The sequence below is a fragment of the Monocercomonoides exilis genome, assembly GCF_001643675.1.
Source record: "Monocercomonoides exilis strain PA203 chromosome Unknown scaffold9-1957334, whole genome shotgun sequence".
NCBI lineage: Eukaryota > Preaxostyla > Oxymonadida > Polymastigidae > Monocercomonoides > Monocercomonoides exilis.
The window spans coordinates 92,805-117,186 of NW_027150554.1; the positions used below are offsets into that span (position 1 = coordinate 92,805).

A 24,382-nucleotide genomic window follows, 5' to 3' on the forward strand; every position below is an offset into this window, starting at 1 on the left:
AAATCATTATTAAATTATATATGATACAAATTTTTGTGTTATTTCTTCATCAATAATTTCGTAATTATTTATATTGTTGTTGGGCTCGGTTTTTCTTCATTTTAAAAGATCTTTAATACCAAAATATTTAAGTCGATAATTGCACCGCATGTTTTTGTGCTTATTGGCTTTGTTCTTTTGTTGCAAAGCCGAAAATCTTACTATAATGTATTATTTTTAATATTATTTTTTGATTGCGTTTTATGTCACTTTTTTCTTTCACCTTCAAAAAATGAAATATTTAATGAACAAATATTTTTTAAGAGCATGGAATAATTCCACTTATTTAAAAAATTCCACAATTTCGTTTATTTCATCAATGATTGTACATGATATTGGTGATTTATATCCTTTTAAGTGTTTTGATAGTAAACTTATTTTGAGTGATATTGCAATCAAAATGAAGGCCATTAATTCTTCTTTGATATCAATATCATGCAGCGAGGCTTTTTTAACGAACATCACTACAGTTAATTGCCAGAATTCGTGGAAAATACCCTCTTTTATTTCTTGCAATTCAGAAAAATCTAAAGTGATTGCAAATGAGATGGATATTTGCAATAACTTAATTCAGTCACCTTTATTTGTGAACTCAAAAAGTGTGTCGTTACATGTTCAATCATGCAATTTTTGCAACATAACTTCGAGGAACTTCAAGGAAATCTTTGCTAATAGCGATGATGAAATTGGTTGTAAAGCAGTTGCAACAATTCTGCACACAACTTTCAATTGTATTAACTGTGCGCATGATCGAGTGATGTATCAAACAATGAATTTTTTTAGCTGCATTAAAAATTTTAACAATTCTGCCAAAAACAGTATTAAAGATAAACAATTTTTTGAAAGGATTTGTTATGAAACAACTGAATCGTTTGATAGTTGTCTATTTGAATATTGCGGAGTTAGTTTCGATGCAGAAGAAACAAATGGAGGTGCGTTATATTTTCTTGGTTCATCAACCACAACGCTTACAATTAAAGACTGCTCTCTGCTTGAATGCAACTGCACAGGCAGTGGAGGTGCGATTTTCGCGAAGGGTGCAGGGAGCGTTAGCGTCAGTGGAACACTTTTTCATTATTGTTCAGCTGAAGAAGCTGGTGGTGGAGTATCTTTTTATAATGTGTCAAGCATGCAATTGTATAATTGCAATTTTACAAATTCATATTGTCACAAGAAGAATGGCGGAGGCGCTAGCTGCGTTTTGTGTGGATATGCTGAAATAACATGTACCACTTTCAATAGCTGCGTTTCAAATTTGAATTGTGGAGGAGGGGTGGCACTTGAAAGTACGATTGACAATGTGAATGTGTATGATTGCTTGTTCCTGAAATGCGAGTCGTATGGAAAAGGTGGTGGTGGTCTTTTGCTGAGGATACAGGAGAATGATAGTGATTCCCCTCATCTCCTCAGAGACTTGCCATTCTTGTCGCTTGCTCTGTGCTCGTTTGCATTCAACAGTGCCAAAAGAGGAAATGACATTTTAGTTGATTGTGGAAGCTACTCCTCTTCAAGTGCTGTCTTGGCATGGTTTTCGAAGCCATATGTGGCCGGATGCTTTTCAATGTCTGAAGACAATCGTGTGGATGTGGAGGGGCAAAGTTATGATGATTTACTTATTGTGGAAATATTAGTTGATGCAAAGTCAAATTACACAACGGACTGTGGATACAGAGGCATCCCTTGCAAATCATTGAGGGACGTGGTAAAAATGAACAAGGTGAATGCAAGTACACGTATTGCAATGCAAAAGGGGGTTTATAAGGAAAATAGTTTTGTATTGAACAATTCAGATTATGTGATTTATCAAGATGTTGATAATTCTAACTCAGATAAGGATCCTTATTCAGTGGAAATTTTATCCGGCAATGTTAGCACGATAAGGTTTATCGACTTGATAAATACGAACTTTACTGCCTTCTATGTTTGTATTGAAACAACCACTCAAAGTTCGGTTGGCAATCGGTATCCGGTTGCAATTACTGCAATCAGCAAGAGCAGAGTTGGACTATATTCGGTTGTTTTGAGATGCTTCAAATACTTTTTCTCAGAGTCTTTTGATGATTCAGATCTCCATCTTATCTATGTGTATGACTCAGTTCTGTATATGAATGATACTTACGTCTACGGATGCGGGTATGGTGCTTTGGACAATGCTGCAGCTTCAACGATGATGATGAAGAATTCACTGAACGACAACAGCATAGGAAACTTATGCGACTGGAACAATTCGTTGGTTAAACTTGAGGATAGCATAAGCACTATTGAAAACTGTTGCATTGGAAACAGCACTCCGGGCGGGTTGTATCAGAGCGGAGGGTCTGTTACGATAACAAACTTATCTTTCATTAACATTGGTGTCAAAGACGAGAACTTTTATAGCTTCAAAAAGAGCATGATGTGCGTAAATAACGGAAGTGTGGTTCTTAACAATGTTTCATCGCTACCAGAAGAAGAATCAAAATGGATAAATTTGTTGGGATGCAATTTGACGGGGGATGAATTCGACAAAATTTTAAATGGACAGACAGAAACCGAGCTTTTTTTCAAGCCATATTTGATTGATGTGCTTGTAGATCATCAGTTACCCGGTTCTTCAACTTGGTTTACTCTTTCAGGGGTTAATCTGTACCCATGCAACATATTTGCTAATTATGAAATCAGAATGTTTCTTCAGAATGATGAAAGCTCTCTTGAAGGGGAACAAGAGGAGTTAATGGTGTCAGGCATTCAACGTATATATAAAGTTGAGTCGCAAACAAAGGCATTGTTTGATGTTAACCTTGCAAGTTATAACTACACGTCCTTAAACGTATCAGTGAAATTGACATATCCATGCTTTTCCTACTACTCTCACAGCACGCCCTCTGTTTGGCACCTCTTCAACTTCACCACGCCGCCAATTCCAGACACACCTGTTTCGCCTGAGCCAAACGAAGAAAGGAAATCAAGTACGGGTGTGGAGGAGCAGAATAAGTTTGTTTTGATTATTGTGTGTGCATGTATGGGGCCATCGGTGCTTGCCGTGGTTATGTCTGTAGTGATTATACTGATACGAAGGAGGAAGAAGAAAAGCAGTGTGCCTCGCCAAAGCCACCCAGTCAACGAAGATTCGCTGGACAACAACAACTACGAAATGGCTGAGTACAACGAGGCAGAAGGGCTGATCAACGGAATGGAACAGGCAATCAGTTCAGAACCAGACAACAGCGAATACACACAGTACCCTCGTTCAACCTCTTGAACGGGGCTTTATTTGGAATTGATGCACTGTTTTCTGTTTGACGTGATCAGGAAATGGAATTATTTTTAATTTTATTTCTTTTTCTTTTTCAAAAACAAAATTACAAACGAAACTGTTCATATTGACAGGTTGAACAGTCGATAGTGCTGAAGGAATTTTACAAATTATTTTATGTTTCGTTTCGAAGATTACATTTTATTGTTTTGCTTGGTTTATCAGATATCCATTATGCATTCTTTTTTGTTTATGTTGAAAATTTTCTGCTGATAAGACATATTTGCTTGCTTTTCATGGAGGTTGTTGTGTTTGCATTTTTCAGTTGAATGGCGAAAACAAGCAAGAAATGCAAAGAATTTTGTGAACTTTTCATTTTTGTATGATTTCTTCCATCGTAAATATAACCAGAGTAAATAAAGAATATTTCAAAATTAAAGAAAGAAAGAAAGAACGCATTGAAAAAATGAATTGGTATGTATTTTTTTAGAAATAATTTGAATTGAATATTCATTTCTCTATCAAAACTTTGCATCAAAGCAAAGGATGTGAAAATGAAGCTTATAATTGAATAATAATCACATAAATAGAAATGTATATAAATAAGACAGATATCAGATACAACAGCACAAGCAGACAGCCAAGCTAACTGAAAAAAGAATACATAAGCAAGAAATGCATTCAGATGGATAATCATTTCTTTCTCGCTGAACGAGGCTGAGGCTGAGAAGAAGTTGAGCCCACTGTTCTGTGTGGAACAGACGAATGAGAAGAAGAAGAAGAGGCTGATGAAGGTGATGGTGTTGATGATGACGAAGAAGAAGAGTTTGAAGCTGATGTCGATGCAGAGGAAGAGGTAGAAGAGGAAGAAGGTGATGAGGAAGAGGAGGAAATGGATGAAGAAGGAGAAGAAGAAGACCTGGATGATGCTTGATGAGATGCAGATGCTCCGCTTGAGCCATAAAGCTGTCCGGCTGAATTAGCTGCAGAAGAGGATGAGGCAGATGAAGAAGATGACGAGGAAGAAGAGGAGGAGGAGTTAGTGACGTGGTGTGAGTGAAGTGAAGAAGGCGATGGAGAGGGCGAAGACGAGGCAGTTGGCGATGTCAGCGGAGAAGTGCCCGGCAGCCCCGACGACAGCGTCGCGGTGCCCAAAGAACCAGAATTCGGCCTCCTTCCTGTCTGCCCACCATCCTCTCCGCTGCTCCCTTCAGCCACCGCCAGCAGCGCTGTCAGCTGCTTGTACCGCTGGTACAGCTTCCGCAGCGGCTCCTTCTCAATCTTGTCCGGCTGCCGCCCCACGACACTCGCAAAGATCTTGTCGAACCGCTTCAGCTCTGCCTTCACCAGCGTCTTCTCTGCACGCAAGAGGGCTGCATCGTTCTGATACAAATGGTAATCCTCACTTCTCCCTGCCGCTGCCCGCGCAGCCGCCAGCCGCTGTTCAATCGGCTCGAGCGGCTTCGCCAGGAACATCCGCATCTCGTTCCTCCGTCCTTTTAGTTGTTTTCTTGTTCGGTAGCTTCTGAACACTGCCTGTATAAGAGTTGCTGCGTGATTACGGAGTTCATTCCTTATTTGCTTGTAGCGCTCGACTTTATCAATGATAGGCCCTCGCTCGGTTCTTCGAGGCGGATGCCCGTTTTTCTTCGCAAATTCTTGATCAAATGCTTTGATATCAAAAATTAAAGTTTTGGCAGTTGCAATCATTTTCTGTAGAGCAACATATTTTGAAGATGGTGCTCTTTTTGTTGATTTTGTCTTAGTTTGGCTTCCACCCGGAGTTGAAGATGAAGATGCTGAATGCTAACGAAATAATGAAAGAGAAATTTAATATATATAAATGAATTGCAAGTGATGTCAAATATTTTTTTCAAACATGAGGATGTGATCCATTTGATCCAGAAGTGTGCGACCTAACCGGCTGAGCTTCTGAATTTCCATAGTCCATTTGTGGAGTGGATGTTAAAGAAATTGTGGTGCCCACTAAAAAAACATAAATTTTGACAGCTTTAAAAATTTAAATAAAATCATTCAAACGAGATGGAGGAAAGGAAGAAAATAGCGTTGAAGTTATTGTCGTCCTTAAAACTTCATCGAGATGATAGCCCATTAATTGACATGATGTTGAGGCGGAGTTTGTAGCTCTTTAATTCATTTAAAAAGTTAAAATGTATAATTCCAATAAAAAAGTTTAAATTAAAAATATCAAATTGCAAACATGTCGCATGAGGAAATATAACTTCGGCAATCAGATGGTTTTCGAAGAGACGTCATCAAATTTATCTGAGAAGCCAAGTTCCAGAAATGATACTTTCCTCAATTTTCAGTATACAAAATGTGGGTACCAAAAAATTTTCGTCGTTTCAATTGCATATTAGCAAAATGAAAAAAACATTTTTTAAACGTTTTTATGTTATTGTTTAGCAAATATGAAATATGAATAATAATAATCTTTTTGAATCAATACAGTCACAATAATAATTGATCGTTATCTGAAAAACAGTAAAAATCTTTTAAATGAAGCTTCAAATGTGCTGTTGAAAATGCTTCATATTGAAATGGATAAGTTTTACTGTTTTTGTCATCTTTAAAATGGAATATTTTTCGATAAAGACATTTCCGGAAAGATATTCTTGTTGTGCTGAATTCATTTTTGACTGATTTATTTGGAACTATATATCCATTTCTTCATTTAAAATCTTCGTTTTTCAAAAGAAGCACCCATGTTTTCAATGAAACTGGCATTTTCAATGTGAAAAATAAGAAGTATGTCCACTCATGATGTTATTATTAACACGAAGAAAAAAATGCAAAAAGAAGCAGAGAGAAAAGAAAGCAAGAACAAAAGACACTCGCCTTTCGGGTATTCCATTTTAAAATGGAATAAAATAAACAAAAATCAACCAAACAACAAATGTGAATTTAAAAAATAAAAATATGAACAATTGCTCGCTCTTTCAAAGTTGAAGTGTTTTATTCACTGGCTCCGCTTAGCGTGCGGAAGAGGGCCGTCAAAGTGCCACTCCTTCTGCTTCTTCTGGCTCTTCTCGAGGAGGCTGTAGTCTTTGCCTGGGTATTTGTCTCTGTTGGCAAGATAGCTGCTGTCGTCCCAGTCAATCTCAATGTGCTCCGCATTCCACGTCCCTCCATTGCGAGTGGACGCCCTCAAAACATCATACGGACTATATAACAGATAATATCATTCAAAGCAATTCAAAGCAATTCAATCAAATAAATATAAATAAATAAAATTAATATAATTATAATAATAATAATTATGACAATAAAGTACATACATCCAATAGTATCCGCAGTTGTCTTCGTCGTTCTTCAGCCTCTCAGCCTGCTCTGGAATTGGCTGCATTGCCTCGCCCACCAGCAGCGGCGGTACCTGGTTGACCACAAACTTCCCGCTCGTCTTGTTGTCTGCCTTCAAAATGCTCACAAACGAGGCAGTGGCAAGCCCGTTCTCGTCGTATGTGATCTCATCCAAAAAGTATCTGTACTTCTGCGAGTCGCAGCCGTATCTTTCGGCGTCGTTGCACTGGAACTCTGTCGGCTGCCGCATCACATCAACAATCTCGTTGATGTACTTGCTGTTCAGACACATGTCCACCGGCCCTGCTGCTTCATTCGTCATGTTCGCTGCCCGCTCTTCTTCAAAGTTCTTCCTCAGCCTCTGAACAACCCTCTGCGCAACTCTGTTTTTGATGCTCTTCGTCGGCCCCGACGCGATCGACGTGCAGCTGAGCCAGTTGTCTGGGTTGTGCGCATTGGCACACACCATCCGCTCGTTCCACAGAGAAGTCTCGCCCATCCAGTAGGCAATCGAGTGCGACCCACGCCCGCCCCGCGTCTGTCCTTTGGACGGGTTCCACGGGTAGATCTGGTCGTGCCAGCTGTTCTTGATCACAAACCCTCCTTTCTCTCCGTTCTTCGTCTTCCAGTTGTCGTTGTATGCCACAATCTGCATGCCATGCCCGCCAGCCATCTCAAAGTGGGTGTTCAGGAACCACTCCCCATCCATCGTGTAGCCAGGCTGCGCCATCGGGATGCATTTGTCGTCGTCTTGCACTTTTGTGATCGACGGGGGGCACGCCACACGCTCGTCAAACGCCTTGCAGAGTGGCGAATAAGCGCCTTCATCGTCGGCTCCATTCGCACTGCAGGGGACAAAATACTTGTTGTCCCACACAAGAACAGACAACCCCAAAGCAACATTTTTCTCACGCAACAAATCTTTCGTCTCATCCACATCGTACTTCGTAATAAGCTCGGTGACATCAAACTTAATTGGGTTCTTATTTTTCTGGATCTCCTCCTCAAGCTTGGGGCATTTCCATTCATCAGCATCTGTTGGTAGATATGGACACAATTCCGATGGGAATAATTTGTCATATAAATCTGTCAGATAATAAATCTGTTTTTTAATTTTTTTTTAAAAAAAAAAGATTAACGTGAATGAAGTTTTGAAAATAATTTGTTTATAAAATGCAAACCCATGCAATCTCTCCGTCGCTTGTTGAATTTATAACAGGTCCATTGTTGAGTCCTTTGCATATCTTCATTGTTGCGTCGTTCTTTTGGCATTCTTTAATAATGCTAATTGCGTACGCCTGAATCGAGAATGGCACATACTCATCTGGCTTCAAAAATTTTTTCTCGATCCCATTTTTCCTGTATGAATGCTGCATAACTCCAACCATAGCGTGCGCCCTATCATTCACAAAAAAAAATAATCCACAGAATTTATTTTTAAATATTAACTTTAAATAATTTCGCAAACCAGCAGGTTCCTCTATTTTCTTGATACGTCAATGGAGGAGAATAAGGAACAGCATATTTGTGAGGTGCCTTTTTTGATGTTAAATTAGGAGTATATGATGGATTTGGTGCTGGAACTTTATCAGTTGACAACGCAGCTGCAGAAAGAGCAACTGCAACAATAGACAAAATAGCAAGGATAATAAGACCAACAAGGATTATAATATTTTGAATGGAAAATTTAAGCGGCTTCATATTTGATACTATTGCGTCGATAATGAAAAAAATATCTTTGAAAGTCAAATAACGAAAAAATGAACAAACAATACTACTCAACTTATGGTTAATGCTTGATCTTGTTGTTCAAATGAAACACACTTGAGTGATTGCATAAATCGATATTTTTATATTGAATTTTTCTGTATATTTCGAAAACAAGTTCGTTTGAAATGGTGAAACCTTCAATTAAAGAAACAACAAAAAAAAGATTTTCCTTTGAATATTACTTAGTATTTGAAAGGAGATTTCATGAGATGATTGGACATGAAAGAAAAGTTGAAAAAAAAAGAACATAAACTAGAAATGATATTGGAAAAATAAACCTTGTTAAAAAGAAAGATATCGCTTTCAATCAAAATGAGCTTTTTAATTCTACCACGTAAAAGAACTTCTTTTTTTTGTTAAGCAAAATCTTCAAAAGTTAACTCAAAATCGATTCTCCGGATATTTGTTTTTTCTGCAGTTGAAGACAATTTCTTCCTTAAATTTCTTTAAACTGTTCGCTTAATTATTTTTTTTTTTCTTGTTTCAAAAGTGCCTTTGTAAAAACAAATTATAATTGACTATTCCAACAATAACATAAATAACATCAAATTTTAATAAATAGGTTTTATTAATTTCATTTTGGTTTTAAAATTGGTCAGAATATAAAGCGATGTGAAATTTCAAATGTTGGAAAAACTTTTGTAAATTATTCAAACAAATATAAAAATACTGAAAACTTTCTTAAAAGAAATTAGATAATGAAGAAATAAAACATCATAGAATGAATAATGAAAAGAACGCCAAAAAAAAAAAAAAAAAATAAATAAATAAAAATAAAAATAAAAAATAAAAAACACCAAATAATGTAGAATCCAAAAAAAGTAAGGCTTGTGTCATGTATAATACGCTTCTTTCAAAAGCGTCAATGGGCGCTATAAAAAAAACAGAATTAAAAACAAAGCCCGTCGCAAATTGGATTCTTTACAAATGATAAAAATTTGTAACTGATCTTGCACATTAAAAACTAGCAATAATATCAGAAATAAGATATCTTGCAATATGCCAATTAGTGCTTATTTCAATAATCTTTTCCTGATCATACTTTAATTATAAAAGAGCTGTTCAAAAAAAAAAAAAATACATTATGATTTAAAACAAAATAATGCAAAATAAATGTCTTAAACAATGCAATAAAAATCAATCTGAAAAAATCATTTTCATTGTGTGTAAGTCCTATGGAAATTAATCATGTGCTTCTTAATCTCCTCAAACAAATACACGAAAAAAACGGAAATGAACAAAATCCATTTCTGTCTCTCTCTTATTATTGCCCGCTTCCGGAAAAAACATAAGTACTTAATTCCAAAAGGAACAACTTAAGTTTGCAAAAAACAGGCTTTGTTATCCTTTCAAAAAAAATAAAAATTCATTCGACAATTCGCATCTCCATCACACACCAAATTAATTTCCGCTATGAATAAATATGAAATGGATCTTCAAAACAATGAACAATCAAAATGAAAATATTCGGTGCCTTTAAAGAATTATCTCAAAAAATAACGCTGATAATCATTTAAAGTTCTTTTTTAATAAAAAAAAAAAATGATCATTAATCCATTAACCGGAAAGATAAAGATCTATTTTTGTTTTTAAACTATAAATCAAATGGAATTTTTGATATGTTTATTACACTTGTTGGAAAAAATGCTCATTGGAAAATAAAAAAATGCAACACTACATGAAGCAAATTTATGTTAAAAAATAATTGTTTCACATTCTTCAAAAAAATTCTGATGATCACCAAAAAAAAAAATCAATATTTGATTTTCAAATGATGTTTATTTTTCAATAACAAACAAAATTGAAAAATTATGTACATTTCCTTTTCTTCAATAACAGAATACTTTAACATGATCACATCCATACTATTTTCTGTGATCCGAAAGAAAACCCCTTATTGCCGATAAGTTAATTATTTTTATCTTATTCTTGATATTTCCAATGTTTGGATTGTTTCTCGTTTCTATTTTTGCAATGAGTTCTGCTGAAGAATTCTTTGGGGAACTTGATGATTATTTCGAAACCGAAGAAGCAGTTGATTATGATTCATTTGAAGCATATGAAGCTGCTCAGTGGTGCGAAATTTGCCAAGAAGTTGCTGCTTTTGCTGAACAAATGCTGAAAAATCATGGAGGAGAAGCATTGAAAAAATTGATCTTGGACAAATTGTGCAGCAAAATGAAAGGAATCAAAGGAGAGATTTGTGAAGCTGCAACAAACAAAGTTATCGACTTTGGATTTGAACTGGTCGAAAAATATCTTAATCCCGAATATATTTGCCGTAAAGTCAAACTTTGCTAATTATTTTTTGACTTTGAGTAGTTCAGTTTTTATATTTTTTTATATTAATCTCAATTATATCTTTTTTAGCTGTGACTTTTCTTTGAAAAAGTTTTCTTTTATTCACGTGAACGTTCAACAAAATTCGAGATTAATTTGAAAACAACTTGAATAGTCAAATAGATTTTTAAAAATCAGTTGGATAATTTCTATCATAAATTATTTAAAAAATGATAGTTCGTTTAAAACACAAAGAATGAAAAGTTGTCCATGAGTTGAAGTGGATTTTTCTTGTTAAAAACATTTTATTGATCATGTTTCAAATATTTGTTATATTTGATGTTATTCTGTAAACTGTATTGATAAAAAGCAAACTGTACTTGCTTTGAAATATAGAATGCCAAAAATAACTTGTTTGTTTTCGCATTTTTTATGAAAAACACCAATTGTTGAGCACAATCGAACACAAATATTATAATCTTGTTTTTCTTTTATTCAAAATAGGCTTTGTTGAGTATGTTATTAAGAATTATTAAATTCTTTTTCAGAATCAAAACAATGTTATTTTTAAAAGCCAAGATACATGCATAGGATGCGGTGCTTGTGCTGGAACGGCTCCAAATTTTTTTGAAATTGAAGATATTGGTAAAAGTCACTTTAAAGGTATTATTTATTATAATCATTGCAATTTTGTTTGTTTCATATTTTTCATAAATAGTTGGAGATAAAGATCAGACTGTGGAAGTTAAAGATAGTGATTTAATTGACATTCGTGCTGCTGTTTGAATTTTTCAATTTTTATTTATTGATAGTTTAAAACTCTCTTTATAATGTTAAAAATAGGCTGAAGGATGTCCTGTTAATGCCATTCATCTTTCAGAATAATCTTAAGATATTTTTGTTTAAAAGATCATCCGATGAGAAAATGATCAAACGCCAAGTCAATGAATTTTTATTTTCAAATTTAAGAAGTTTTTTTTTTGGAAAAGCATTCAAATAATAAGTAATTTTTTTTTCATAATTAATTGAAAGTCAACTGAAAGTTGACGGAGACCCTCTTGTTTGTTTGAAATAAAGTGATTAAAAGATGAAACGATAAAATTCTCAATTACGTAAGAATAAAAATTCAAATAAAAATATTACTAAAATCACTCATAACCCTCAATATTTAACCATGACAAGAAGAAAATCAAATAACAATGTGAAATCAATAATAAATAATCATTTAATCTTCAAAAACAACTTTACATAATCATTACAATTGTTATTGGCAAACAAAAGGCACAGTGGAATTGCAAACATTTCATTCCTGAAGATCTTTTGAATATTCAAGTCCATTTCCGTCAGATGCCTCTATTTCCGAAGCCTCTTCAGCTGCCTTTGCCTTCTCGTCGTCTTGGGGGGAGCGCCAGCAGGGGAATTTCCACACAAAGTTGTATGTCATCACCCCCACTGTCATCACAACGAACCCACCCAGCTGCATATACGACCAGTTGGACCACGGCTCGCCTCCAGAGGTCTCTCTGTCTTTCTCCTTTGAGGCATAGTAAAGGATGATTGAAGTGATCCACACAAGCATTGTTCGCATGGGCTCCAAAACATTTCTTGTAAGAGCAGATGTGACTTCAGTGCTGGGGTCAAATAAATAATAAATAATCAAAGAAAAATAATAATAATAATAATAATAATAAAGAACGGTAGAAATATCGGGTGAAAAAAAAAATTAATTTTTATATTTTCATTGCTCCAATATTCAGTTTCTATTATTATTATATTTCTTTCCTTTTCTTTTCTTTTCTCAAAGCATACATAAACATCCCAAATATGTTGAAGAGCAAAATAGAGCACACAAATGCAAGTGCAAAGACGATAATCACAGGAGAGTTTGCCATCATAACAAATGTGTCTGCGATATCCTCCTGCAACCCATCACCTGGTGTTGTCCTCACAAAATATACAATCGGCATGCACAGGAAAGTGCATGTGCAAAAGCCCCAGAATCCTTCCCATGCGACAATTGCCATTGGCGGAGTTGTTGAGTCATGAAGCAGTTGCTCCTCCACAATTGTCTGAAATGCTTGGATTGCCTGAGCCAATACAACCAAAATAACACCCACTATCAAACGACCAAATGTAACACCTTTTGCTCCTCCAGACAAAAGAGCTGTTGCACCAAGGATAATAAGTGCTGTAAACACAAGACACATTCCTAACCACTGCTGAGGATATAACTTTCTTTTTCTGTAAAATATGGTAAGAATAGCTGTGAAAATAATAATAGATCCACGAAGCATTTGCCATATGGATACATTGATCACAACAAGAGCTGCATTCATCATCACTGTGGCAACTGTATCACAAATAGAAGGAACAAATACTTTCAACCAAGTCTCAAATTATTGAAAAATTTTTTTAATTATAGCTTTATTATAAATTTTATAACAACAATTATACCCAATCGCGCTTCTTTTCTTTTGCAATTAAAGGTTCAGATTCATATTCATCAATTCGCTCAGACTTTTTTTTGCCTATCATAAAAATGAGAATGAAAAACAATAATAATGAAAGAATAGCATACGCAGAACATATAATTTTCGAAAAGATTCAGGAACAAAAACTGTCATCATTCCTAAGAACTACAATAATCAAAAAAAAATGAAATTTTGAAGAAAAGATGTAAAAAGAATGTTAACCATTGCCCAGTTTTGAAACCTATTACAAAATTGTTCAACACAAATTTAAATGAATCAAAGAAATGAGATATATAAAATAAATATAAATAAAAACCATGGCTTTTCAAAAGTAGTTTCTATTCCATAAAAATTTGAAGCGGTTTGACTGTAAAGAATCTTTGAAAGAATAGAATTTCCTGCTCCAAAAATCAAAAAGCCGCATATGCACAGCATTTTTTTCGCAAATAACGACTGTACCATGGATAAAATCGTGTATCGAACAAAATTGATCTGATCTAAACCTAACTGCGAAAAAAGTTGATCGAATTTTTAACTTTATTTTTATTCAATTAAACTTTCTATTAAAATGAAATATTCTTAAAACAGAATTTTCTTCCTTTTATTGTTCATTCGATAATCAAAAGCAAAAAAAGTTTGATTTATTTTGAAAATATATGGCTGTTCCTTTTTGAAATCATTCTTTCGATCAAGATCAGTTAACAGTATTAACCTCAACAGGGAAACAAATATCAATTAGCTTTTGAATGAATACTTAAATTGAAAGAATTCATAAGTGTTTTGAGCTTTTTTTTTTCTGTTTCATTTTTAAGCTTTGAAAAACAGTCTTTTCACCAAAATAACTCAATTGTTTTCTTTTTTGTGAAATGATAAAAAAAGAGAAAATTGAAAATAAAGAGTGGAAAGAGCAGAAGATATAGGTGCCTAAAAATCTTAAAGTTAATCATCCATCCTGCATTATTATCAAGCCACATGCTATTTATAAGATAAATAATAACAATTTTTTAGGTTTGAAGAAAATTTATAAAGTGTATCAATAAAAAATCATGGAAAAAAGAAACCCAAAATATTAACGAAAAAATAATTATTTTGAAAAATCACGGATATCCAAATGTGTGATTATTTTTGATATCATAACTTTTTTCGGGGTGTTGATTTTTCAAAGGTTGTTTGTCATTGAATAAAGATTTTGAATTCAAATATAAAAACGATCACAACTGTTTTAAAAAATAAATGTTTCAATTTTAGAGCAAAAATTTTTGTATAAAAAATTATGATTTCAAAAATAATCACCCACATCTCCAAAATCTTCTTTAAATGTTTTTCCATTGAAAAGTAGATATTACGTCCTGTTTCTGTGTATTTGACGGTAATAATTTAATTTTTCCTTTTCATATCAAATTTATTAAATGGAACAAAACATTGAAAAGCTTGAAAATAAATTGGAATACTAAATTGTTTATTTCATTTTTCCTTCATAATTTTCTAATTTGATGTGTTACTTATATGCAACACATGAATAAATGTGAATTAGATTTTAATTACAAAATATAACAAAACAATGAAAAAATATAGGTACCCCTATTTTCTGCATTTTCCTAAAGAGTTACAAAATACAATGAATTTTCTCAAACATTAACAAAATAATCAGAAATTTTCAACGATGGTGCATGATAATGTCGTATGTTATAAATATTTAATGTTTCATAAAAGCTGGTGATAGTATCTTCGTATCCTTCTTCTTCCAGCTTTTCGAATATCTCCATTTTTGTTGATTTTCTTTTCACTTGTTCCTTTTCATCATTATCCTCTTCTTTCAATCGATTTGAAGCAATCGCAAAGAATTGCAAGCATTTATATACAATTACGTCATTCAATGTTCTCCACTGCATCTCTTCCAAAACGTCATCAATAGTACCACTTTTCAACAAGTCTTTGACTTTCACAACTCTATTTTCTGCTGCTTTTTTTAAGGAACAAATGCACCAATCGCTAATAACGCTGTGATTATCCTTCGCTGCTCGATATATCTGTACAATGCTGCTTAAAATCTCGATAAATTCTTCATTCCTCAATCGACAACAGAGAAAATAAATCGCGATTGTTTCAATTCATCTCATCAATGCAAATTCTTCTTTCGCTTCTTCTCCTTCTCCTTCTCCTTTAATCCTCTTCTTTCACAAATTCCTCAAATTTTTGTTTAACATCATCATCATCATCATCATCAACTGCTCATATTAAACTTTTCAATTTCAACAAAGTTTGGCCAAGCTTGTTTCTATTAAGTTCATCTTTGCACTAAAAATTATAATTAAAGCAAGCATTCTGGTCTGATGGTGTGGTATTTTCTCTTGTTCTTTCATTTTTTGTTCCATCTTCATTCCATTTCGACAAGAAAGACAGCATACTTCTCTTATTAATTGGCTTCCTGTCTCTTTCAGAAGATGAATGGATTGGAAGTGAAGGGCAATGAAACAAAAAATTTGTTGAACAACAAAAAAAGATTTCTGTGTCAAAGAGAAAGAAGAAAGAGAAAGAAAGAGGGAGAGAGAACTCAATTTTGATTGACTTGCTTAATTAGAGAATTTGATAAAAAAGAAAATGAAAATAAAAATAAAAAAAAAATTATTCAAATATGGGTCATTCTTTTTGAAAGCATATTTTTTCATCCAAAAATTTCGGTCCAAAAATTTCTCTTGAATACAAGAAAATGAACACTGAAAAGTGCACAGACATTTTCAAGACATATTCATCTTTATTTCAGATCATACATTTATATTAAAAACAGTTGTTATAATTTTATCATCTGAATACAAAAACACTTCCAATTGACAAACAATCTTTTTAATATCAATTCCCCGAAAAAAGATATGATTTCAAAAATAATGACCCATATTTTTTTTTAATCATTTAGTGAAATGAATAAAAATGAAAAAGACAGTTTTTGATTCAAAAAGTTAAATGAAAAGAATTTGGTTAACCACTCACAAAATAATCAGAAATATTCAAAGAAAATGAATTATAATATTTTTCGTTTTGAATAGAAATTTCATCACAAAGGCTTTCAACGATATCTTCAAATCCTTCTTCTTCCATCCTTTCAAATATCTTTCTTTTCTTATCTTTTCTTTCCTCTTCTTTCTTTTCATCTTCCTCCTTTTCTTTCAATCTTTTTGAAATATTCAAAAAGAAATTCAAACAATTCCACATAATCTCATCTTCCAAAGTTGATTGCTTCACTTCCTCCAAAAAGAGACCAATAGCTCCACTTTTCAAAAAAGCACCAATTTCCACCGCTGTGTTTTCCGCAGTTCTTCCAAATGTTATGAGGCAATCATCGCGAAAGTCTGGGTAATTATCCTTTGCTGCTCGAAATAATTTCACGATGCTCCCTAAAAGCCCAACAAGTTCTTCGTTCCACAATTCGCACATGGGTAAGTAATCATAAATTGCATAGAGCCATCTCCACATTAAAAGCACTTCTTTCGCTTCTTTTCCTCCATTTTCCTTTGTATTTCTCTTCGAATCAACGCATTTTATTAGATCTTCAAGTTCTCTTGCTGCTTCTCTTCCAAAATGCAGCTCATTAGCAATAGTATCTTCCAAGAATCCATTGGCGTAAAATCTATATATAAAAAATTGCCAAGCAGACTGATAGGCAAGACTTGTAAGATTTCTATGTTTCTGCTGATGTTCGATGATTTCTTTGAGTTCATTCAAATACAGTTCTTTTGGCACTTCCTAATAAAAATCGGATAAAATCAATAACTTCAAAAATGAAATAGAAATAAACATACATAAAATTCAATATTGCCCAAAGCCAGCAAAGCTATTTCCACTTCTTTCTGAGTCACCTCGTTTTCCTCCTTCTTCAATGCAACTTTCAGAAGACAGGACATGCAAATTGAAAGTAATTCCGAAGAGATTTCATAGGAAAGTAAAAGATGGCATTCACAAAGATCAGTCAGAAGCTTTTCATTCCTTTCTTCTTTTTTCTTTTCTTCTTCAATTATCATCTTTTCAATTCTTTTGTTCAATGAAGAATTTCTAAAATAATAATCATGCATGTCTTTCAGGGCTGTGCTAAACCCTACATGCTTCAAAAGCAAAATTGCATTTTCTATTGATATTTTCTTTTCTTCAATTATTTTGTTGATTTTGTCGAATATTTTTTCTGAGTAAATTGAATGAAATTCTTCTTCATTCATTCCATCAATTATTTCATTCATTTCTTCAATTTTCTGTTTCTGCTCTTCTTCAGTGAATTGTTCCAACTGCGAAAGTTTCTCTAAAAAAAGTGAAAAAATCAAAAGAGAAAAAATATTCATTCATTTTTTAAACCAACAATTTCTTATAAAACGTTGCAAACCAAGAAATATTTGTATTTTTGAATGTGACTGTGAAATCGTAAAGTTTTTTCAAATCAGTAAAGAAATTCATTTTCGAAATATTCGTTGAACATTCGCAAAAAAAAAGTTAAAAACACAAAATCATAGATATTTAAACAATACAGGATTCCAAACCTCTTTTGTCATAAATGATTTTTGCTTCAAAGCAAGTAAATCAATGAAACAAAATAATCTCCTTTTTGTGCAAATAAATAAGGGAGACCATCCTATAATTTTATAAGTGAAGAATTTTTTGCTAAAATTTTTTCTGCAGCCAGAGCATGTTTGAGTGCTTGGACACAAGTCCACGAATGCAACCATGCGAGATATGGCACCGCAGAAGGGCAATAATTTTGTTAACAGATGGAGGAGCGAGTGGCTGTTTTCCAATATTGTTTGCGAAAAGTGAATTGGTGGGTAAAATTGCATGAAACTTGAACTTAGCTGTATATTGCAAATCATATGACGCAATATCGGCTGTGATATTTTGAATGAAAAATAACTCAAGAAAAATGCAGAAAAAGCGAGTTGAATTTCAGAAAGATCGAATTGAACAGCTTGTTCATTTCGAGTGAAATGTGTTTCACTTGGCATATCTTTTGCTCAGGACTTGCTTTATATGGTTTTTGGGTGGAAGATTTTCTTTGTGGAAAAGGAAAGGGAATTGAGGGGTTGGACAATAGAGGAAGCGAGCAGAATGAAGCACTCAGCAGGCCTTAACAACAATCTCATTTGCATTTTGCACTAAGCATGCTGGTATGCTATCAGCAAAGGCATGACGTTGAATTGGGCTTTGAAAAGGAGTTCATTTCTTGTTTATTTGAAGAATGTGTGTTTTCATCTGATATCATTACCAGCTTCGCAATGGATTCTCTACTTTCGATGATGTTCTTTGGAAGCCATTTGTTGCCCAGTTGTCTGATTTTTTTCATGTGGTGAAAGGAACTTTTGGAGAGCAAAAAAGCCAGCTGGGCCGATAATTACCAATCCATTGGAGATGGGAAAATATTTCAAGACCAAAAAGATGGTTTGACTTTTTTTGTTTTGTTCATTTTTCTTTTAAGATGTTCTTTGAATGATTACAGATTGGTTACGAACAAGAATGACTGGAAAAGAAGCCATTTTTACCTTTTTGAAAAGAGCCAGGAGTTTTGAGATTATTCTTGTTTGCATCGTATTCAACGATGGCGTTCATTCCTTCTGCCATCTATTTTGCATGTTGCATAGCCTGACAATGCTTAACATGAGTTTGCAAGAAAGAGAAAAGCAGTTTGTTTGGCTTATTTGTGAGAGTGTTCGGCAGAAGCGACTCTTTTGTCAGAGCACATGAGCTGGATGGGCATTCGCATTCAAAAAATAAACAACTTCTCATGTAATTCAACAGTCATCTTCTTCGATTGACTCTTCGCGTTCATTGCCTTCATTTCTGATGTCGTTATTCTCCTTCTCCTTCTCCTTCTCCATATCAATGGAACCACCCTCTCTCCCTGACTCCTCATTCATCCCCAAACCATTTTTCGACATTTACACCTGTTCGTCATCTTTTCTACTCCATCTGAAGCTATTCATAAAGACCTATTACCTGCTGCTTCTTCTTCTGCTCTCCTGAAATCTCCTACTGAATGCCATCGTCTGGTGAAGTTCAAAACACTTCACTTTCTGTAAATTACTGTTTGTCTGCCTCAGCTTCTGCCCCGGCCTTCGCAAACCTCAGCCCACTCATCCCAAGCGCCTCCACAACCAACGGCACCGTGGCTTTTTCCAGCTTCCCCTGGTTCTCTTTGATTCTCTCCACAAACTCTCTGTGCGCTGTCAGATACCCGCCTTTCTCATCGTTCTCATCGCCTCCCTCTCTCCTTCCATCTTCTTCTCCCTTTTCTTCTCCCTTTTCTTCTCCCTTTTCTTCTCCCTCTTTGCCTCCCCCTTTTCCTTCCTCTGCCTCTTCCTGCTCCTCCAGAACTGCCAGCGCAATCGCTACTGGTGACAGAACCGCATCCTCCTCCTCAGCCCCACTACCGACAGCCCCTTTTCCACAATCTCCCCCACTTCACACACCGAAACCCCTCGCCCCATCACTTCATCGTCCAGCTTCACCACCTCGCGCCTCGACTGCGGAGATCGCGAAGCCAACAGCAATGTAATAAACAGATCGCATTCACATCTGCAGCGCAAAGATCCGCTTGCTCCCCGACTTCGTTCACACCACCGCTGCAAGCGACGGAAGCTGCGCCACCAGCGGAACCAAAAGCATCACCAAAAGTACCACGTCGTAGGCACACACAACACCCCCATTCCGCACAGCCAGCTGCATCGCGCCATATCCCTCGAAGCGTCTGCAGCGCTCTCAGAAACAGTTTCTTGTGCTTGCATTTTCTTCAGCTGCCTTTTGATGCCTTCTATATCTGCCACCTATGTGTATGACGCAGTCACCGCCGAGGCAATCGAAGGATCAATTGCAGACTCCGATGAAGATGATAATAATTTATCATCTCCTGCCGCCTTTTTTTCTTCGCTTCTCCGCCTCCGGAATGGCGAAGTTGATAAAGAATACCAAAGATGCTGAGCAAAGAGACAACTGCCGAGCTGCGCCAGCCACAAGAAGCTTTTTCAGATACACCGCCACTTCTGCCTGCAGCTCTGCATGTGATAAAACACAGCAACCACATTCGGATCACGAAGGCAAATCAATCGCGAAAGATCGACACCATAAAGCGATATAAAGCAATTAGTTATTCTTGTATTATTTGTTGAACGTGCATTGAAGTTCGGAGCGGAAGAAGAAGAAGAAGAAGATGATGATGATGAAATTGAATGCAAATCCTTCAAATGGTCATCATCGATGCAAACAGAATTAGCAACAGCTGTGGCTGCAAGTCGTGTCTTTTCAGCAGATTTAACGACTTCAAAAGTTGAATGATATGAGAGACCGATAATATGATGGAATAGAAAGATGCTGCTGATGAAACATTTTGATAGAATCAGATGAATTTTGAGTGAAATGGTGGGCGTTTTCACTGATGATTGTGCGGCTTTTATGGGGAAAATGGAGGATTGAAAAGTCCATTGATTTGAATTTGAATTCACATTTATTATCCATTGTGACAAGACATGGCAACGAAGCCTTGCGAAGAGATTCCGATTGACTGAATGAAGATTGCGTTTGCGCAAAAGGATTTCTGGGACAATGAATCAAAATACCCTTCAGGTCTCTTCATTCTTTGAAAACAGTAGCTGAATTCTCTGATGCATAAATTCAGGTATTTTTGCTTATTGAAAATGATGTTGTTTGCTCACTTTCATCCAGATTCAGCTCATGAGCACAGCTGACTTTGATGCATTTCCATTCCAATTATCATGCAATTGAATCCAAATTGCTATTATGTGTTAAAAGGGCTCAATGAACAATTGAGAAAAAAGCTCTCGCCAATTATTGTTGTAATTCCTCCATTTGTTGAACCCTGTATTTTTTGATGTTGGAGATGGCCTTTATAAATTTTCCTTGTGGACTCATTTTGCAATGAAATATGTTTTCCATGTCCTCCTTCCGTTTGTGTGCATTTTGCTTTGAATCGTCGATTCTTTTTGATTTTTTGCTTTTTCAGTTCTTTCTTCTTCAACAATCCTGAAAGTCATCACGAATGAAAACAGAAAATAGAAAAATAAGATAAAAAACAGAACCATTCATGCGCACACACATTTACATTCTCTGACCTTTTTTAATTTTATTCACTTTGTTAAAAAAAAAAAAGAATTCTTTTCTCTTCAAGAAGTGCATTTGCCTGTTTTGCTTTTTCTCCACAGCAAAACTCCTTTTTGGCATTTGATGTTTCCTAGACAACAAAATTGGAGGAAATCCAACTCACAGAACAAAATGTCTCGAATTCCGAGATCCATTGAAGAATCATTATTTTCGATGGTTTGATCAAACAGAAACAAAACAATTTGCATTTCTGACCTTCTCCAGCCAAGATCATTTGCATCGGTGAATATTCATTTTTTTACACTAATTTTTTTAAAGTCGGGAAATTGTTTTTGTGGTTGCGACATTTTCGTTTTGCAAGATAATCAAACATGTTTGCATTTATCGATTTCTTTGTTAATTGCACATCATCTGCTCGAAATCTACATTTTTTTCACGCTACAAGAATGACGTTGTGCATCGATGATAAGCATATCGATGAGATTCGAAAGATTCCCACAAGAGAAAAATTTTTGAGTTTGTTCAATTTTTCTATTTTTTGTAAGAGGATTCAGCAGACTTTGCTTTCTTTTTATTCTGAAGAGTTGCTTGACGATCTCGAAAATTGCGATGAAGATGAACAAAAACAGAAACAGAAAATTGAAGAAATGAATGGGCAAGTTGAAGAGATAGAAAAAGAAGAATTCAATTCTATTTTCACAATAGAACTGTTCAATAAAATAGATAAAATGATTGAAGAAAAGAAAATAACAATGAAAAACACTTTGTTGCTGTTGAAGCGCATTGGATATTGCACAGTTTTGAAAAATATAATTAATAGACGCATTGAATTTTCTTTGCTGAAATCAAGATTAGATGAAATGATCATTGAAGAAGAAGAGAAAAAAGAAGAAAAGGACGAAAGGTTTTCGACTGACCTTTGCGAATGCTATCTTTTGCTAAACAGCATATTTTCAAATAAATTACGTTCAATTTGTGTGCATTGCCTTCTGAAAGCTGCATTGAAGAAAGAGGAAAACGAGGAAGTTCAAACAGAAGTAGAAATGGCTTTGCTGACTTTGAGCGAAATGGGATATTGTGTATGAGAATTTCTGTTTCATTTTTGAAGTTATTGATTTTATCCGATTTTTATTAGGAAGTGCCAAAAGAACTGTATTTGAATGAACTCAAAGAAATCATCGAACATCAGCAGAAACATAGAAATCTAACAAAACTTGCCTATCAGTCTGCTTGGCAATTTTTGATAAATAGATTTTGCACCAATAAATTTTTGGAAGATACAATTGCGAATGAACTGCATTTTGGAAGAGAAGCAGCAAGAGAATTAGAAGAGCTCACAAGAAATGTGGATTGGAAGAGAAAAGAAGTGGAACGAGGAAAAGAAACTAAAGAAGAATTTGCATTGATCAGATGGCTTCGAATGTTTTATGTTTATTTTTACAGATGCAAATTGAAGAATGAAGAAATTACGATACTTATTGGAGGCATTGTTCAGGTTGATCGAGCAGCAAAAGAGAATAATGAAGAAATTAGCAATCAATGCATTTATTCCTTGATGAATGCAGCAGGAAATAGAGGTGTGAGAGTTGAAGACTTATTAAAAGGAGGAGCTGTTGATGTTGTTTTGGAGAGCATGCAGCGACCAACGTTGAATAAAGTCATGACAAATGAATGCTGCCACTTTTTTATGAGTGTTTCATATCGATTGGAAGAAGAGGACGAATATGAAAAGGAAGAAGAGGAAAGAAAAGAGTTGAACAGGAAGGTTTTTGAAAAGATGGAGGAAGAAGGATACGAAGATACCATCACCAGCTTTTATGAGACTTTAGAGTTTTTAAGAAGAAATTATAATCATTTCTTTTTGAAAAAAGTTTCTGATTATTTTGTAAATGTTTGAGAAAATGAAACTCACTTTGTTAACAAATATTTTTATTTATTTTTGATTTGATTGATTAATGACCCAACAAAACTTTAACCGTTTTTTGTTAAAAAAACAATAATATTTTTTTCTGTGTTATCTGTTTTTGGCTGTTCAGTTCATGTTTGAAGAAAAGAGATTCTTCACATTTTGATTTTCACTGTGCTTGTTTTTTCTTTTTTGATTATTCCTTTTATCCGCAAACGGATATTTGCAGCCTTTTCAGTTGATAATTTTTGTTGGATTGCGTGATAAATTATCATCTTAGATGAGAATGTTTGAGAAAAAGAGAGTCATATTTATTTTTTAACTCAAAAATTGATTCTTTTGTATTTGTATTTGTAACTCCAAAATTATACATATTACTTTTTATTCATTTCACAGAATGTCCCCAAAATCAGACATTTGAAGTTTATGTATAAAAATACTTGTATTATTTGTCCTCTCATTCAAAATGAAATGGAGCAACAACAAAAGAAAAAAAGAAGGAAAATAAAACTCAGCTGCTCTTATTTTGAGAAGATCATTTCAATGAAAGTGATTTTAGAAAAAAACGAGGAAATGTTTAAATGGAAAAGGAAGAATTGCAAATAACAACTGAGAGAATGAAGAGAATTATCAGAAGGTATTCTGTTCTGGTAAAAACAAGTGAAAAAATTGAAAGAGCTTTTGCGACTGATTGGAAGAGCGATCAAACAGGTGAATAAAAGAGAGAAAGAATTCATGTTTGATTAACTTTTTCAGATAAAGTTTTTGTGAATGATATCATAATGATTCTTCTCCTCCATCAATTTGATTGATGCATGATTATGCAATTTCAACATTTTCGACTGGTTTCTTTAGCAAGCATTTCTTTCTTCATTTCTTTAATATTCTTCTCCTTCGCCTTCTCTTGTTCGTAGTAAATATTATCAAAAAGAGAATAAGCAAAGGTGAGCAGAGACTTCATGAGGCAATAACTGAACAATTGAACACATTGGAATAAAAATGAATCTTCTTGAAGAAGATGGAGGGCAATTATCCATTTAATGAAAATTCTTGATGGAACAAATAGAAAAGAAATTCTATTTTCCTTTTCCTTTTTTTTTTTTTTTTTTTTTTTTTTTTTTTTTTTTTTTTTTTTTTTTTTTTAAGGAGGAAAGAAAAATATTATTTATAACACTTCAATTCTTGTTTTCCTCCCATTTTGTGAAATGCATTAAAAAGAAAAGAAAATTTGGCTGATCCTTTTTGAAATCTTTCAATTGTTCGTGTTCAGAT

The 24,382-nt window shown here is 34.3% G+C and overlaps 9 protein-coding genes across 9 annotated transcripts; 4 read left to right on the top strand and 5 right to left on the bottom strand.

The window, feature by feature from the left end:
* Positions 1-120: 120 nt before the first annotated feature.
* Positions 121-3,633, top strand: MONOS_3058 (uncharacterized protein). Its single transcript, XM_067873029.1, has one exon. It carries the CDS (start codon positions 272-274, stop codon positions 3,278-3,280), a length of 3,009 nt encoding a protein of 1,002 aa, XP_067732253.1. The 5' UTR covers positions 121-271; the 3' UTR covers positions 3,281-3,633.
* On the bottom strand, positions 3,634-5,612 carry MONOS_3059 (uncharacterized protein). The gene is made up of 4 exons (XM_067873030.1): positions 5,496-5,612; positions 5,315-5,421; positions 5,154-5,260; positions 3,634-5,080 (listed from the first exon to the last, which is right to left on the bottom strand). Exons 1-4 carry the CDS (start codon positions 5,549-5,551, stop codon positions 3,968-3,970), a joined length of 1,383 nt encoding a protein of 460 aa, XP_067732254.1. The 5' UTR covers positions 5,552-5,612; the 3' UTR covers positions 3,634-3,967.
* A 435-nt stretch (positions 5,613-6,047) lies between these two features.
* On the bottom strand, positions 6,048-8,382 carry MONOS_3060 (putative papain family cysteine protease domain containing protein). Its single transcript, XM_067873032.1, has 5 exons — positions 8,366-8,382; positions 8,064-8,304; positions 7,777-7,993; positions 6,574-7,697; positions 6,048-6,459 (listed from the first exon to the last, which is right to left on the bottom strand). The coding sequence occupies exons 2-5, from the start codon at positions 8,294-8,296 to the stop codon at positions 6,255-6,257; spliced, it is 1,779 nt and encodes a 592-aa protein (XP_067732255.1). The 5' UTR covers positions 8,297-8,304; positions 8,366-8,382; the 3' UTR covers positions 6,048-6,254.
* A 1,851-nt stretch (positions 8,383-10,233) lies between these two features.
* On the top strand, positions 10,234-10,851 carry MONOS_3061 (putative pore-forming protein precursor). The gene has a single exon (XM_067873033.1). The coding sequence runs from the start codon at positions 10,307-10,309 to the stop codon at positions 10,664-10,666; it is 360 nt and encodes a 119-aa protein (XP_067732256.1). The 5' UTR covers positions 10,234-10,306; the 3' UTR covers positions 10,667-10,851.
* Positions 10,852-11,042: 191 nt separating this feature from the next.
* Positions 11,043-11,530, top strand: MONOS_16812 (putative [4Fe-4S]ferredoxin; the record flags this gene model as incomplete). The annotated part of the gene is made up of 5 exons (XM_067869685.1): positions 11,043-11,058; positions 11,150-11,159; positions 11,220-11,308; positions 11,364-11,425; positions 11,489-11,530. The coding sequence occupies 5 exons, from the start codon at positions 11,043-11,045 to the stop codon at positions 11,528-11,530; spliced, it is 219 nt and encodes a 72-aa protein (XP_067732257.1).
* A 122-nt stretch (positions 11,531-11,652) lies between these two features.
* Positions 11,653-13,623, bottom strand: MONOS_3062 (putative Solute carrier family 35 member F6). Its single transcript, XM_067873034.1, has 6 exons — positions 13,433-13,623; positions 13,339-13,357; positions 13,224-13,281; positions 13,100-13,173; positions 12,455-13,035; positions 11,653-12,276 (listed from the first exon to the last, which is right to left on the bottom strand). Exons 1-6 carry the CDS (start codon positions 13,576-13,578, stop codon positions 11,949-11,951), a joined length of 1,206 nt encoding a protein of 401 aa, XP_067732258.1. The 5' UTR covers positions 13,579-13,623; the 3' UTR covers positions 11,653-11,948.
* Positions 13,624-15,990: 2,367 nt separating this feature from the next.
* On the bottom strand, positions 15,991-17,230 carry MONOS_3063 (uncharacterized protein). Its single transcript, XM_067873035.1, has 2 exons — positions 16,914-17,230; positions 15,991-16,857 (listed from the first exon to the last, which is right to left on the bottom strand). The coding sequence occupies exons 1-2, from the start codon at positions 17,181-17,183 to the stop codon at positions 16,093-16,095; spliced, it is 1,035 nt and encodes a 344-aa protein (XP_067732259.1). The 5' UTR covers positions 17,184-17,230; the 3' UTR covers positions 15,991-16,092.
* A 1,940-nt stretch (positions 17,231-19,170) lies between these two features.
* MONOS_3064 (uncharacterized protein) lies at positions 19,171-19,874 on the bottom strand (the record flags this gene model as incomplete). Its single annotated transcript, XM_067873036.1, has 2 exons — positions 19,171-19,549; positions 19,786-19,874. The coding sequence occupies 2 exons, from the start codon at positions 19,872-19,874 to the stop codon at positions 19,171-19,173; spliced, it is 468 nt and encodes a 155-aa protein (XP_067732260.1).
* Positions 19,875-22,064: 2,190 nt separating this feature from the next.
* MONOS_3065 (uncharacterized protein) lies at positions 22,065-23,101 on the top strand (the record flags this gene model as incomplete). The annotated part of the gene is made up of 2 exons (XM_067873037.1): positions 22,065-22,283; positions 22,340-23,101. 2 exons carry the CDS (start codon positions 22,065-22,067, stop codon positions 23,099-23,101), a joined length of 981 nt encoding a protein of 326 aa, XP_067732261.1.
* Between the last annotated feature and the right edge of the window lie 1,281 nt (positions 23,102-24,382).